Genomic DNA, 14,657 nt, shown 5'->3' on the forward strand with positions numbered 1-14,657 from the left:
AGAATAAAGCCAAAATATTTAGAGAATAAAGTAGAAATATTTACAGAATGAAATATAAAGGGAATGAAATATTTCAACTACGACATTAAAGATTACATTTTGGGAGTATATTCTAGCCTACTGCGTATACAAATGGCCTGGATTAGGAGCACCAGGAGATATTTCAAAGTTTTTCAGTTTTATAGCAAAATACAAACAATACTTCTATTAAAATAATGTGTTTTTCACACTCTTTAACTATATTCCTTCCAGTTTAAGTGGCACGTGAATCAATCATCTTTCTGATTATAATGAGCCATTCGTTTAATTAAATTAGGCTGTACTGTTGTTTTCATTCCTTCTGATGTTCCTTCATGTTTATATTGTGCTATAAACTTGAAATAAACACATTTATAATGTGTATTTTCATCCCACCATATTAAAGAGAGTGAAAAACATTATTGTTTGTATTTCGCTATGAAACTGACAGATTTTGAAAGCTGGGACTTTGTTTTATATTAAAAGCACCAAAAGCACAAAGCTTATTGCTATTATTGGGTGGCTGCTGCACTACAAACAGACCCAATGAATGCAATCGAAGATGTGAAATATTATTTCCAAGCATACCGCCCTGCGACTTCTGCTAATAATTCCACATATATTCAAATAAATTCTAATGGCCTGGCCACTTCTCCTGGTACTCCCAACTAGAGCCATTTGAATGTGCAATACAGGCTATACTCTCAAAATATTAAAACTTTAATTTCTATGATTTAATTCCTGTAATTTTGACTTAATTCTTGAAACATTTCGATTTTATTCTCAGAATTTCAACTTTATTCTCGAAACATTTAGACTTCTTTCCAGTAATTTCGAGTTTGTTCTTGAAATATTTTGACTTTATTCTCTAAATATTATAACTTTCAACTGGCTTTATTCTCATAATATTTTGAGTATTCTCGAAACATTTAGATTTTATTCTTATAAGATTTTGACTTCATTCTAGTCATTTTGACTTTATTCTTAAAATATTTCAACTTTATTGTCAAAACCTTTAGATTTTATTCTCAAACATTTCAACTTTATTTTTGAAACATTTCATCCTCATTCTAGTAATTTCGACTTTATTCTCGAAACATTTCAACTTTATGCTAGTCATTTTGACTTTATTCTTAAAAAATTTCAGCTTCATTCTCGAAGCATTTAGATTTTATTCTCAAAACATTTCGACTTTATTTATTGAAATATTTTGACTTTATTCTCAAACATTTAGACTTTATTCACAAATATTTCAACTTTATTCTTGAAACATTTCGACTTTATTCTAGTCATTTTGACTTTATTCTTGAAATAATTCAACTTCATTCTCAAAGCATTTAGATTTTCTCGAAAAATTCCGACTTTATTCTGGAAACATTCCGACTTTATTCTGGAAACATTCCGACTTTATTCTCGAAACATTCCGACTTTATTCTCGAAACATTCCGACTTTATTCTAGTCATTTTGACTTTATTCTTGAAATATTTCAACTTCATTCTCAAAGCATTTAGATTTTCTTCTCGAAAATTTTCGACTTTATTCTGGAAACATTCCGACTTTATTCTCAAAGCATTTCGATTTTCTGCTCGAAAAATTTCGACTTTATTCTCGAAACATTCCGACTTTATTCTTGAAACATTTCAACTTCATTCTCGAAACATTTAGATTTTATTCTCGAAACATTTAGATTTTATTCTCAAAATATTTCAACTTTATTCAAGTAATTTCGAATTTATTCTCAAAATATTACGACTTTAATATTTTTGATATTTTTTTGTAACATGCCAGTAAAATGCTGTCGTAGAATACATTTCTACATCCAGCCACAATCTGCTGTGTGTGTATATGTTTGAGTCATCACCCACCCGGATTTTCTCCAGCTCTCCTCTGTTGGCCCTCTGCTGTTTCTCCAGCCGCTCGCTGAGCTGAGAACAGATCTGAGACACAAACACACAGAGGTCAAGGGTCAGCAGTGCTTTGACACACTCCAATACAATTCTGTTCCAGCAGAGGAGGGAGAACAAGGCTTACGGTAAAAGGTCAACCATCATGAGCTGAACATACAATCTTTCAATCAATCTCTCCGGTTACAGGATATCACATTCCCCGCCCGTCTCTATGTAATCCCAGCATCCTCTTACAGTAAGTGCACTAACAGCACCTATGCGGTGGTCAGTATATCTCTGATGGAGTGCTGACTTTTCACCCTTGATCGATGAGGTTCATGCATCCTTTCTCAACCTGACATCAATCCTTTAGAGGATGCGACCCGCATATCTTAATTTGGCGAACGCCCTCATTAAACATGCACTGATCAGCAGGGAGGATGTAGCCTCAAATGAATGAGAAGGGATGACGCAGCCCCAGAATACTCCTGATGAAATATTCATTTCTGAGCAATGACACAGTGGTTAAAGCCCATTGCGAAAGTGTAATTCAGTTTTGACGTACACATACAGCCAAATCTGTAATCTTTCAAAGTATACTCCCATTTAACAGTGTGCACAAAAACAGGCACTTGACACATGCACTCCAGAAAGTTGTTGCAACTCCAGTAGTTTATTGTTATTGTTTGTTCTCATCCATTTCTTTTTCTCCTGTAAAACAATGAACTGGGCCAGTGTTGCCACCTTGTGGACAAACTAATTAGTACAGAAAATTCAGCATGTATGTGCTAAGCATTAAAGGGATAATTCACCCAAAAATGAAAATTACCCTATGATTTACTCACCCTCAAGCCATCCCAGATGTATAGCACCTTCTCCTTTTAGACAAATACAATCAGAGTTACATTAAAAAGTGTCCTGGCTCTTCCAAGCTCTATAATGGCAGTGAATAGCTGCTGAGATTTTAAAAGTCCAATAAAGTGCATCCATTTATCATAAAAAGTACTCCACACGGCTCCAGGGGCTTAATAAAGGCTTCTGAAGAGAATCTATGCGTTAGTGTAAGAAAAATATCTACGCATGTTCATGAGAGAGTGGCGTTCCAGCAGATGACATACGACTTGGGCGTAGTGTAAGCAGGGCTCTAGACTGGGACCAAAACGGGTGCGAGTTAAAATTGAACGTCGTCTCATTTGTGTGAGTGCATGGTCTGCGCTGCACCAAAGCGTTTGCACCATACATTGTGCGTTCAGAGCTGCGGCACATTGTGGCAGAAGTCCGATTTCACCGATCACGTGAAGAGAGGTGCTTGGAGTGCGAGCGCTTCGAGTGTAAACAATGACACAAATATTGAGAAAACGAAAACGAAAATTTCATTTTAAAGTGAAGTAAAAGACCGCTTCTTAAAGGAGGAGTTCCAGATAATGTAATAATTACAGATAATGCACTCACCCCCTTGTCATCCAAGATATTCATGTCTTTCTTTCTTCAGTCGTAAAGAAATTATTTTTTTTGAGGAAAACACTTCAGCATTTTTCTCCATATCATGGACAGATATGGTGCCCCGAACTTCCCATATGCAGTTTAAATGCGGCTTCAAACGATCCCAAATGTGGTTGTAAATGATCCCAACCGAGGAAGAAGGGTCTTATCTAGCGAAACGATCGGTTATTTTCATTTTAAAAAATGCAATTTATATACTTTTTAATGCCAAATGCTCATTGTGTCTTACCCTGCTTGGACTGTTTTTGTTCTGGTTCGTGACAGTTATGGTATGTCGAAAAACTCCCATCTCATGTTCTGCCTCAACTTCAAAATCGTCCTATATCGCTGTTTTACCTTTTTTGTTGAGGGTGTTTGATCTTCTTTGCATGTTCGCTTTGCAAAGACTGGGTCTGTACTTCTGCAGTGATGTAGGATGATTTTGAAATGATTTTTGAAGTTGAGGGAGAAAATACAATTGGAGTTTTTCAACATACCTTAACTGTCTTGAGTTCATAGAGAGAAAGGGAAGACGAGCGTTTGAGATTAAAAAGTATTTAAATCGTATTATTTCAATGAAAATAACCAATCGTTTCACTAGATAAGACCATTCTTCCTCAGCTGGGATCATTTACAACTGGATTTAGGATCGTTTAAACTGCATTTTGGAAGTTCAAACTCGGGGCACCGTATCAGTCCATTATATGGAGAAAAATGCAGAAACGTTTTCCTAAAAAAAAATTTCTTTATGACTGAAGAAAGAAAGACATGAACATCTTGGATGACAAGGGGGTGAGTACATTATATGTGAATCTTTGTTTTCGAAGTGGACTTCTTCTCTAACCCCCCCAATGTTCAAACCAAAACTATGCCCTTGAGCTCCGGTGAGAATATGTCTCTCGTGAACCAAGTTTTATTTACAACACAGGAAAACCAGTCTCCTCTTGGATTATATCAAAACTCCCTGACATTTTTTTTTTTTTCTTAACAAATTCTCGTTTTGTACTTCTAACTCGTGGCTGGTGTTTTGTTTTGCTCTCTCCATTGTGCTTGGGCGTTCGCCACTTCTCAGCGGAGCTAATGTTTTGCCTACATCATACGTCATCCACTAGAACGCCACCCTCTCGTGAACGTGTGACACTTAGCGAAAGCTAGAGATTACGGTTTATAAAGTTTTAAATATGGATATTTTTCTTACAAAAAAACGCATCGATTTACTTCAGAAGGCCTTACGTAAACCCGTGGAGCTGTGTGGAGCACTTATGATGATGGATGGATGCACTTTATTGGACTTAAAAATCTCAACAGCCATTCACTGCCATTATAAAGTTTGGAAAAGCCAGAACATTTTTTTTTTAATATAACTCCAATTGCATTCGTCTGAAAGAAGAAAGTCATATACACCTAGGATTGCTTGAGGGTGAGTAAATCATGGGTAATTTTTCCACCCATTTTACTGTCCATCAAACGAAAACTGTAATTCTGATCACTTTGAAAAGAACTGTAAGTCTCCTTAAGAAGGCATGATTTGAGACGCCATTCACGTCTTTCAGACAAATTAACCTGATATTTTATTCTCACTGGTTGACAAGCATTAACAAAAGAATGCATCTACATTGAGAAACTGTCTGAGCTACTCATTTAGCAAACAAATATGAACGAATGGGACGTATTTTCATTAAACAGGCTTTTACTTAAAGACAAGACTCGTATTGTGCTGTACATTAATGTCAGATGTGAAGAATGAACTGAAAGAAATGCTCTTTTTCTCCCTTTTTACGTTCCACCTTTGCTTCCCCAGCCTGGTCTTCAGACGGCAGATGTGTTAAACCTTTCCTCCTTGCACTAATGAGTGAATGTGTGTTCGTTTCACACCAGGAAGCCGTCCAGCATGATACCTGCAGGCTTTTGACGCTCATTGTGCGTCGTCTGGCTCACACAAGCAATAAGAGCGCGAGTGTGCGTGAGAGAGAGAGAGAGCCTGTTCGGCTCAGAGGACACCATTATCATGCTCCACCATGAATCATGCTGTCAGCGGCCCCATTAAAATGAGCTCTGCAGGGACAGCAGCTCAACTATTTTTACAGAGAACCTCTCATACTGCACTGAAGGTGCCACTTTCAGGCCAGCCTCTCCTCTACACTTAAACAGACAGATCAGATCAGCTCTTATCAATACGCGAGCGTGTTAAACAGCAACAGTCTGGGCATGCATGTTTACAGAAGCATGTCGAGCCTTTTAGGCTATTTACTGTACTCTATTAGCAGTTTGACTTTTAAATTTTTTTTTGTTTGAAAAACAAGCATGGAAGAATTGCAGAAAATGAATAGAGTGAATTTCCATTTTATGCCAATTTTGCAAGGCGGTTTGAGACAGAGATGTTATAATTGCCAGCTGGGATACTTGAAACACATCCTAATCTGTGTGCCAAACTTTTAACTGTACGGTTCAAAGGGCTGCCGTAGACTTTCAGTCACGATCAGAAGATGAAAAAAACAACTCATAAAATATATGGCCCTTTAAAAACTAAAGATGCATTGAAGCGAGTCTGTTACAGGCTAACGGGCTCCTTTCCGTTAAGACGAGCTGAAGTTACGCTGCATGAAACAAAAGTAAAAGGTACACAAAGGAACAAAAATAATGGTACATGGATAAAAAGGATATGTTGGCATGCACAAGAAAGTCTAAAATGATCCATGTGAAGAAAAGAGTAAAAAGTGCAAAATAATGAATTATTTGCTATTCGAGTGCCAGGGAATGCATGAACTGATCAAATGTTGATGTTCCTTGAATCACTGTAAGACTTTGGATACAAAAGCTGCCAAATGCATAAAAGTTAAAAGTAAATTAAGCAAATATTTGGCAGTGGAAGAGAAATCGTATTGTAAAACTGATGCACATTCATAGAGCGTCTGAGTTAAGTTTTATGAAGGTAATTTAATTGGACAATGGGGTGTTTTAAAAGATGAGATATGACAGAGACTGGGCTTTTTAAGCTGATTTAGGATTTGATGCAGACATAGTGGCCTAACGGATGAATATTGGACTTCATTATAGTGATAGAAAGCCATTAGAATCTGAACCATCTCAAACAACAGCACACCGTGTGTGTGTGTGTGTGTGTGTGTGTTCACCTGTTTGTATTCTCCAATGATGGAGCCGTTCTTCTTGATCTCAGATTCTGATTTATCCAGTTCTCTCCGACACATCTCCTTCAGCTGAAATATACAGACACAGAGTCTAAGTTAAAAACTCTGCCTTTTTCTCTCCTAAAAAGAAATCAGTCATATCCCAACGATCCTATATTTAACCCAAGCGTCCCCTCCGGAAGACATCTCTCCTGTCTATCTAAGGACAACTGTGTCCACAGGCTGTACTGTTGCGCTAATGTAAGAACTGTCTCAGAGGAACCACAGCAATCAACTCAAATACACACATCCAGCGGGCCTCGAGTCTGGGCTCCTCTGGGATCATTCCCTGATACCACTCCATCCAGAATACACACACACAAATACAGCACGTGAACATGAACTCACTACCATTTTTAATGGGAAATACACTTACAATCATAAAACATAATGAATCTATCTAAAAAAAAAAATGTTCTTCATGAGCATTTAAAAATAAATTTAATTAATATAGGATTATGTCTTTTCAAATGCAGTTTTCAATTCAGAAAGCACCACACAAAACACAATTTTCATGGTAAATGTGACGTCTCTGATTGGTAGAACACACTTGAGGATTATGGGTAGTGTAGTTCTTCACTGGGAATTTGCAAATAAACTATTTTTGTTAAAGCATTTAGAAGCTACTTTCGATGGCACATGGGTAATTTAATTTGTTACAAAAAATATTTTACATATATTTTGCTTTCAGATTATGTTAAAAAGAAACCAAGAATAGTTCAACAGCCTTCTTATTTTTATTCTATTTATTTATAATAATAATAATAATAATAATAATAATAATAATAATAATAATAATTATTATTATTATTATTATTATTATTATTATTACAATCATTACTGTTGTTGTTGTTGTTAAATATTACACATATATTTTGCTTTCAGATTATGTGAAAAAAGACATTTTATTTTGAATTGTATTGTATTTATATACTATTAATTATATTTATTATATTGATTATTATAATTATATTATTAATACTTCTTTTATACATTTAAATTGGTGGGCTGGAGTGGTCAGTGTAGGAAAACTGGGTGGATAAAAAAACAAGAATAGCTAAACAGACTTCTTTTTATTTTTTATATTATTATTATTATTATTATTATTATCATCATATATTTCATATATATTTTGCTTTCAGGTGATGAACAGACTTCTTGTTTTTAGTTTATTTAATTGTATTATATTTTTATTTATTTTTTAGGTTATTACTGATTTTTATAATTACATTATTATGTATTATTTTATACATTTAAATGAGTGAACTGAAGTAGATAGTAAAAAAAAAAAGAAATAACAGTTCAACAGACTTTTTTTTTTTTTTTTTTTTTTTTTTTAAATTATTTTTTATTTAATTTTTTTTTTTTTTTTGCTAAATATTTTACATATATTTTGTTTCAGGTGATTTGAACAAATATACATTTTATGTAAAATTGCATTATATTTATATAATATTAATTTGATTTGTTTCTGATTTAATTCTGATTATTATAATCATATTATGTATTATTTTATACATTTAAATGGGTGAAATGGAGTGGATAGTGAAGAAAAAGAAACCAAGAATAGTTATTTCTTATTTTTATTTTACTTTATTTTATTTTATTTTATTTTATTTTATTATTTATGTATTTATGGTTAAATATTTCACATATATTTTGCTTTCAGATGATGTGAAAAAATATATACATTTTTATTTTTAATTGTATTATATTTGTATACTATTCATTAGATTTATTATACTGATAATTATAATTATATTATTATGTATTACTTTATACATTTAAATTGGTGAATTGGAGTGTAATTCAACAGACCTTTTATTTTTATTTTATTTTATTGTGTATATATATATATATATATATATATATAGTTTTGTTTTGCATTTTTTTGTTAAATACTTCACATATATTTTGCTTTCAGGTGACGTGAACAAGTGTTTATATTTTATTTTCAATTATATTTCTATTATTTGTAATACTGATTATTATTTTATATATTAAACGGGTTAATTGAAATGGATTCTGAAGAAAAATTAACCAAGAATAGTTCAACACTCTTTTGAGCACCTTCAATACTATTTAAAGAGCAGTCCAGGATGCAAGAAGTTGGTTTAGTGAACAAACAGAATGAGCAGAGCTGGAAAACAGGCAGAGGGTGACGACTTGAAGATAAAATACAAGATAGTTCTGATTTGTTGACAGTTTGTTGCAGCACACCATGTGTGTTACCAAATACAGTTTGGTTTTTTGACTATTAGTGAGTTTTGGCTGGTGTCTGACCTGTGCAGACTCTTCCTCCAATCGTCTCTTCTCATCTTCAGATTCCACCAGTTTCTGTTTAGTGATGAGAAGCTCTTTGTTGAGTGCGTCAGATTTCTCCTCAGCCTAATGGAAAAAGGACACACTGTGTTTAATACACACACCAGAAGCCACAGGCTAAAGCTAGACAGTGATAGCAAATGTTTAAAACAGTGTCAAACTGCCTGAAAGACTTACGTTGTCCAGGTCTTTCCTCAGGGCGATCTTACTGCTGACCAGCTCGTGAGCCAAGTCGTCATTTTCCTGCTCCAGACGCATGTTGGCTTCCTGTAGCCGCCGGTTTTCTCTCTACAGAGCAGACACAGCGTGAGAGTGTGTGACTCTGTCACTGTCTCGTGACAGTCACTATAATGGTTAACTGTGCTGGGAATATGAGGAACCTTGGAGAGGAAACCTGATTAAAAATTGACCAGTTAGAGGGAAATATGTCAGAAAGCAATTAACACACTGACTGGACTCTCAGTCCTCCGGCTATTGTAGTAAAAGACACCCAGCCTGATAAAAGAGAGTGTGTGTTTGTATTGTGTGTGTGTGTGTGTGTGTGTGAATGCCATGCACATAAACATTTATGATCTCCTGGATTTAAGTGACACAAATGACCCAGTTAATGTGAAATATAAAGTGTGCATGGTATTAAAGCAAATGTGATTTTTACTTATGCGAACTACAGAACCCTATACATGTCTGAAGCGTAAAGTGTGTGTGTGTAGATGTTGAACCATGACTGACAGTTCCTAAATGATCAAGGTAATTCCTCGTGAGCTGGGCTCAGGCTAACAGTTGAGTGGCAGGCCGCTGTTACCAGAAATCCATCTGGCCAGATTTTCATCATCTTTGAGCCCAGCGGTGACCTCATCTCACATCGCTGCTCATTATAAGCACAAAGCACATATGCTAATAGCACAAGATCCAGGATATGCATGGAGGAAAATGAGTTTGAGCTCAGCACAGGAGAGGAGAGAACTAGCTCTGATTGTGAGGGAGAACGAAATCTTAGCCAAGATTAAACGCATATGGGTGAACGCACACACGCCCTAATGGATCACGTAAATATTCATATGCACAAGTCATGAATGCAGATGTGTAAATCCCGGCAGATGCATCATGCACTTGCACACACACAAACAGACGCAGGATAAATCTACCTCATATCTCTCGATGGGCGCCTCCTGCTGTTCCTGCTGCTCTCGAATTGTATGGTATTCCTTCTCGTACTTCTTCAGCTTCTTTTGACTGATCTGTACAAAAACAAACATACAGAAGAAGGTTTTCATAGATGTGGACTACAGCCAAGTAAATGAATATGTATGTTATATTTAAAGAAGTAGCCCACTTCCAAAACAAAGATTCACATATAATGTACTCACCCCCTTGTCATCCAAGATGTTCATGTCTTTCTTAAGTTGTAGAAAAAATATGTTTTTTGAGGAAAACATTTCAGGATTTTTCTCCATATAATGGACTGATATGGTGCCCAGAGTTTAAACTTCCAAAATGCAGTTTAAATGCAGCTTCAAACGATCACAAATGTGGTTCTAAATGATCCCAGCCGAGGAGAAAGGGTCTTATAGCAAAACGATTGGTTATTTTCATTAAAAAAGTACAATTTAAATCTTTTTAATCTCAAACGCTCGTCTTGACTTTCTCTCCCTGAACTCTGTATATTCTGGCTCAAGACAGTTAGGGTATGTCGAAAAACTCCAATCGTATTTTCTCCCTCAGCTTCAAAAATCATTTAAAAATCACCCTACATCGCTGCAGAAGTACCGACGCAGTATTTGCAAAGTGAACACACAAAGAAGATCAAACACCTTAACAAAAAAAAAGGTAAAACAGCGATATAGGACGATTTTGAAGTTGAGGGAGAACATGAGATGGGAGTTAAGGCAGAGTAACACAAGAGCGTTTGACATTAAAAAGTATATAAACTGTATTATTTTTATGAATATAACTGATCGTTTTACTAGATAAGACCCTTCTTCCTCGGCTGGGATCATTTACAACCACATTTGGGATTGTTTGAAGCCGCATTTAAACTGCATTTTGTAAGTTCAAACTCGGGGCACCATATCAGTCCATTATATGGAGAAAAATGCTGAAATGTTTTCCTCAAAAAACAATTTCTTTACGACTGAAGAAAGAAAGACATGAACATCTTGGATGACAAGGGGGTGAGTACATTATCTGTAAATATTTGTTATAGAAGTTTACTTCTCCTTTAATTGGTCTGAACAAAAATGGCCAATGGGCTGAATGAAAATCCACCCATTTAAATTGTAATAACTTTCTGAACTGCTAATCCAATCTGGGCTGGCTGATAGTGCTGACAGGGTCAAGAAGTTTCATGTCATTTCGACAAAGAGAACATTTTTTTAAAAATTAAGCGAAAGTCATTTGCGGGTCAAAAAGACCCTGAAGTCCGCATGAGGGTTAAGACAGACGCCTGTGTTTATGTGAAAACTTACAAATATATTTTCCGTTATATTAGGGCCCTTTAAAATGTGTTTATTTTTCCCAAATTCTGTTTTTTTTTTTTTTTTTTTTATTTTATTTTTCTAGATTCTGTTTTAATGGTTTAATTACATTTTATTAATCAAAAAGTCTAATTAATTGAAATCATAAAACTTACACAAGTTAACAGCAATTTATTATAGGTTTAACAAAAATTCTATGCTTAAGGCCCTATAAAAATACATTTTATTTTTACCAAATTCTGTTTTCCATTGGTTTTCTGGATTTCATTTGAATGGTCTCATTACATTTCAATAATCAAAGTCATCTTTAAATAACTGTTTTTATTTTAAAAAAATATATAATAATAATTTATTATTATCTTATTTCTTTATTTATTTTACAAATACTGTGTTTTTCTGGTAAATACTAGTAAATAATTTCTCTGGTAAATATCCCTTGAAAATAATGTTTATATTAGTATTAGTACTACTATCATTAGATTAAGTAATATATTTCTGTCACAGTTTCTTCAAGTTAAACTGAACTTTTATTTTGTCAGGTTGATGTAAAGACCTTTGAGTTTCTGTTTGTATATGATATGAAGATAGTGTTTCTCAAAGGAAATGCTCCTGAAGTGACTCTCAGACCAGTTTTAGAGATTATATTAATGTGTACATATATTCATATATTGAGGTGGCAGAGGCTAAAAACACAGCGAGTGTTACGCACGTTTCAGCATATGTGACCCTGGACCACAAAACCAGTCATAAGGGTCAATTTTTTAAAATTGAGATTTATATATTATCTGAAAGCTGAATAAACGAGCTTTCCAGCTTCCCATTGATGTATGGTTTGTTAGGACAGAACAACATTTTGCCGAGATACAATTATTTCAATACATGAAATCTGAGGGTGAAAAAAAAATCTAAATATTGAGAAAATCATCTTTAAAGTTGTCCAAATGAAGTTCTTAAGTTTTGATATAGTTCTAAGTTTTGATATAATTACATTAGAAATTTTACAAAACATTAATTTCCTAATGACTTTTGGCATAAAAGAAAAATCAATAATTTTAACCCATACAATGTATTTTTGGCTACTGCTACAAATATACTCCAGTGACTTACGGTTTTGTGGTCCAGGGTCACATGTGAAGTAAATGAAACCGCATGTCTGCGCCATTCATTCACACAGAGACACGCAGAACATGCAGGATTCATATTTAAATAGTCTTTTTGCAGCTTAATATTCACAGACAATAGTTCATATCACGTTTATATTTATGTCCTGACCTACTTTTGATTTATTCATTTAAAATTTGGCAAATTCCAAGACATTCTGCGTTATACAGTAAATTCCATTTTTATGGAATTCTTAAATTCTTAATTTTATGGAAATTCCATTTTTATCCAGTCAGAATCTGCTCTGAAGTGGACCAGACTTGATGTCGACAGTCAAGAATTGAGCTCTTACACAACTAGCATGAATTACTCAAGGTTTTATACCTTTAAAATAACCTGTGAAAGGACCTGACTTGCTGTCAACACGAATAAGGCTGCGTTTCAAATTTGCTGCGAACAAGTTCACCTATCCACACGCAACAGGACTAACCGTTAATTCATCTAACAGGATTTCTGTTCATGCTCTTCCCGCACTCTGGACACAAACACATACGCCGTGCCACATTTATCCACCTGCAGCTCAATACCACCCCATTTTCATCGAATGACCCAATTTCAGAGACTGAGTGTGTTTTGTGTGTACAGCAGCAGTCATTTCTCACCAGAACGCAGCGCGAGCGACACGAGAGCCGCAGGTACGTGCGTGTTTGTAAATGAGCTCTATTTAGCACTGCGCCATATCTGACTAGCTCTAGGACACAGAACCGGCTCTGTTCCATATTTAATCCGTAATGCTCCCACAGATGAAATGAGATCCATATAAAAGCCCTCAATGTCAAGAGTAGTTCATCAGTCAGCGTGTTTTCAGCGACACCCCGGGGAACAATTAGGCCTGGGTGCACAGAAATGAAGTGTGTGTATGAGTGGTGGTGTAAAAGCTCTTTTGATCACAGCTGGTTTTAAAGCGAGGGGTGTGTGGTGTCAGTTAATTTGAGGAAGGGGCCATGGTGGGCTTCTGATTTTCTGACGCTGGGCCCCTCGTATTGAAATAGCACACAAACACACTCAGACTCAGTGGTGAAAGTGAGCTTTCAGTGATGTGATGGGATGGCGTGAATGAGGAGAAGAGAAATAAAGGTTAGTTTGTATTTGGAGGAAGGCGAACGAGACCCATAGCAAACTCAATCCGTCATGTTTTGACGGCGATGAGGAACTGATACATCAACATAAAGTGCACAGGCAGACAGATACAGTAGTGTTCAAAAATCTGGAGATCGATATAGTTTTAACCAAACAAAATTGCAATACGTCATTACATTTGATGTGCTCTACACTGTGAAAAAAAAACAATTTGTTGAGTCAACTTAAAATAATTTGTAACCTGGCAGCCTTAAAATTTTAAGTTCACTTATTATAATTTAATGTTAAATTATACTAAGTGACAACTTCGATATTTGAGTTGAATCAACTTAAAATTTTAAGGCAGCTGGGTTACTTACCCATCTGTTAAGTTTAGCAAACACAAATAATTAAGTTGTTACTTAGTACAATTTAACATTTCAAGTTGACTAAACTTAATTTAGTTGAATGAACTTTAAATTTTAAGGCAGCAGGGCAACAAATTATTTTAAGCTGACTCAACAAATTGTTTTTTATTTTTTACAGTGTATATGTGCACGTTGATCTGTTTAAATGCAAATGAAATACTAAATTACATTTTTGTTCATTATATAACATGATCGTGTCTCCTTAGAAGATTTGGATTAAACCACTGGATTCATATGGACTATTTTTATGGTGTCTTTATGTACTTTTTGGTATGTGTAAATTTGGGTTATATGGATTTTCATTAGATGAAAAAATTATGGTGAAAGAATGTTAAAAATACCTTTATTTGTGTTTCACATGAGAGTGAGAGATATCAATTTTATTTAGGGTTAAACTATTAAAAACATTGCTAATTAAAAAATCTTAACTGAAATAAAATTGCGTATAAACATTAGATTACATTCATTTACATTAAATGAAAATTTGAATTGCTGTCTTGGCAACTAACCGAAATAATTTTAAGCTGAAGCAACAAATCACTAGTTGGAAAATATAAAAACTAAAACTGAAAATAAATAAATTCAGATCATTAATTAATATTTAAAAAACTAATAAAATTGACAAAAGCACCTCATAA

The 14,657-nt window shown here is 34.6% G+C and overlaps 1 protein-coding gene and 1 long non-coding RNA gene across 4 annotated transcripts in view; both read right to left on the reverse strand.

Annotated features, from left to right (window-relative positions):
* The window catches only part of LOC127171989 (uncharacterized), a 121,779-nt gene that overhangs the window by 21,791 nt on the left and 85,331 nt on the right, over window positions 1-14,657 (reverse strand). The window lies entirely within an intron of this gene.
* LOC127171982 (rab GTPase-activating protein 1) overlaps window positions 1-14,657 on the reverse strand; it is a 112,215-nt gene that overhangs the window by 5,521 nt on the left and 92,037 nt on the right. For all 3 annotated transcript variants that reach the window (XM_051120981.1, XM_051120980.1, XM_051120982.1), the window contains 5 exons: window positions 10,043-10,135; window positions 9,075-9,185; window positions 8,859-8,963; window positions 6,522-6,605; window positions 1,885-1,956 (listed from right to left, as the gene is read on the reverse strand). In XM_051120981.1, the coding sequence (XP_050976938.1) occupies window positions 1,885-1,956; window positions 6,522-6,605; window positions 8,859-8,963; window positions 9,075-9,185; window positions 10,043-10,135 (465 nt within the window). The remainder of the gene's footprint in view (window positions 1-1,884; window positions 1,957-6,521; window positions 6,606-8,858; window positions 8,964-9,074; window positions 9,186-10,042; window positions 10,136-14,657) is intronic.

The sequence above is a fragment of the Labeo rohita genome, chromosome 10 (genome assembly GCF_022985175.1).
Source record: "Labeo rohita strain BAU-BD-2019 chromosome 10, IGBB_LRoh.1.0, whole genome shotgun sequence".
Lineage (NCBI taxonomy): Eukaryota > Metazoa > Chordata > Actinopteri > Cypriniformes > Cyprinidae > Labeo > Labeo rohita.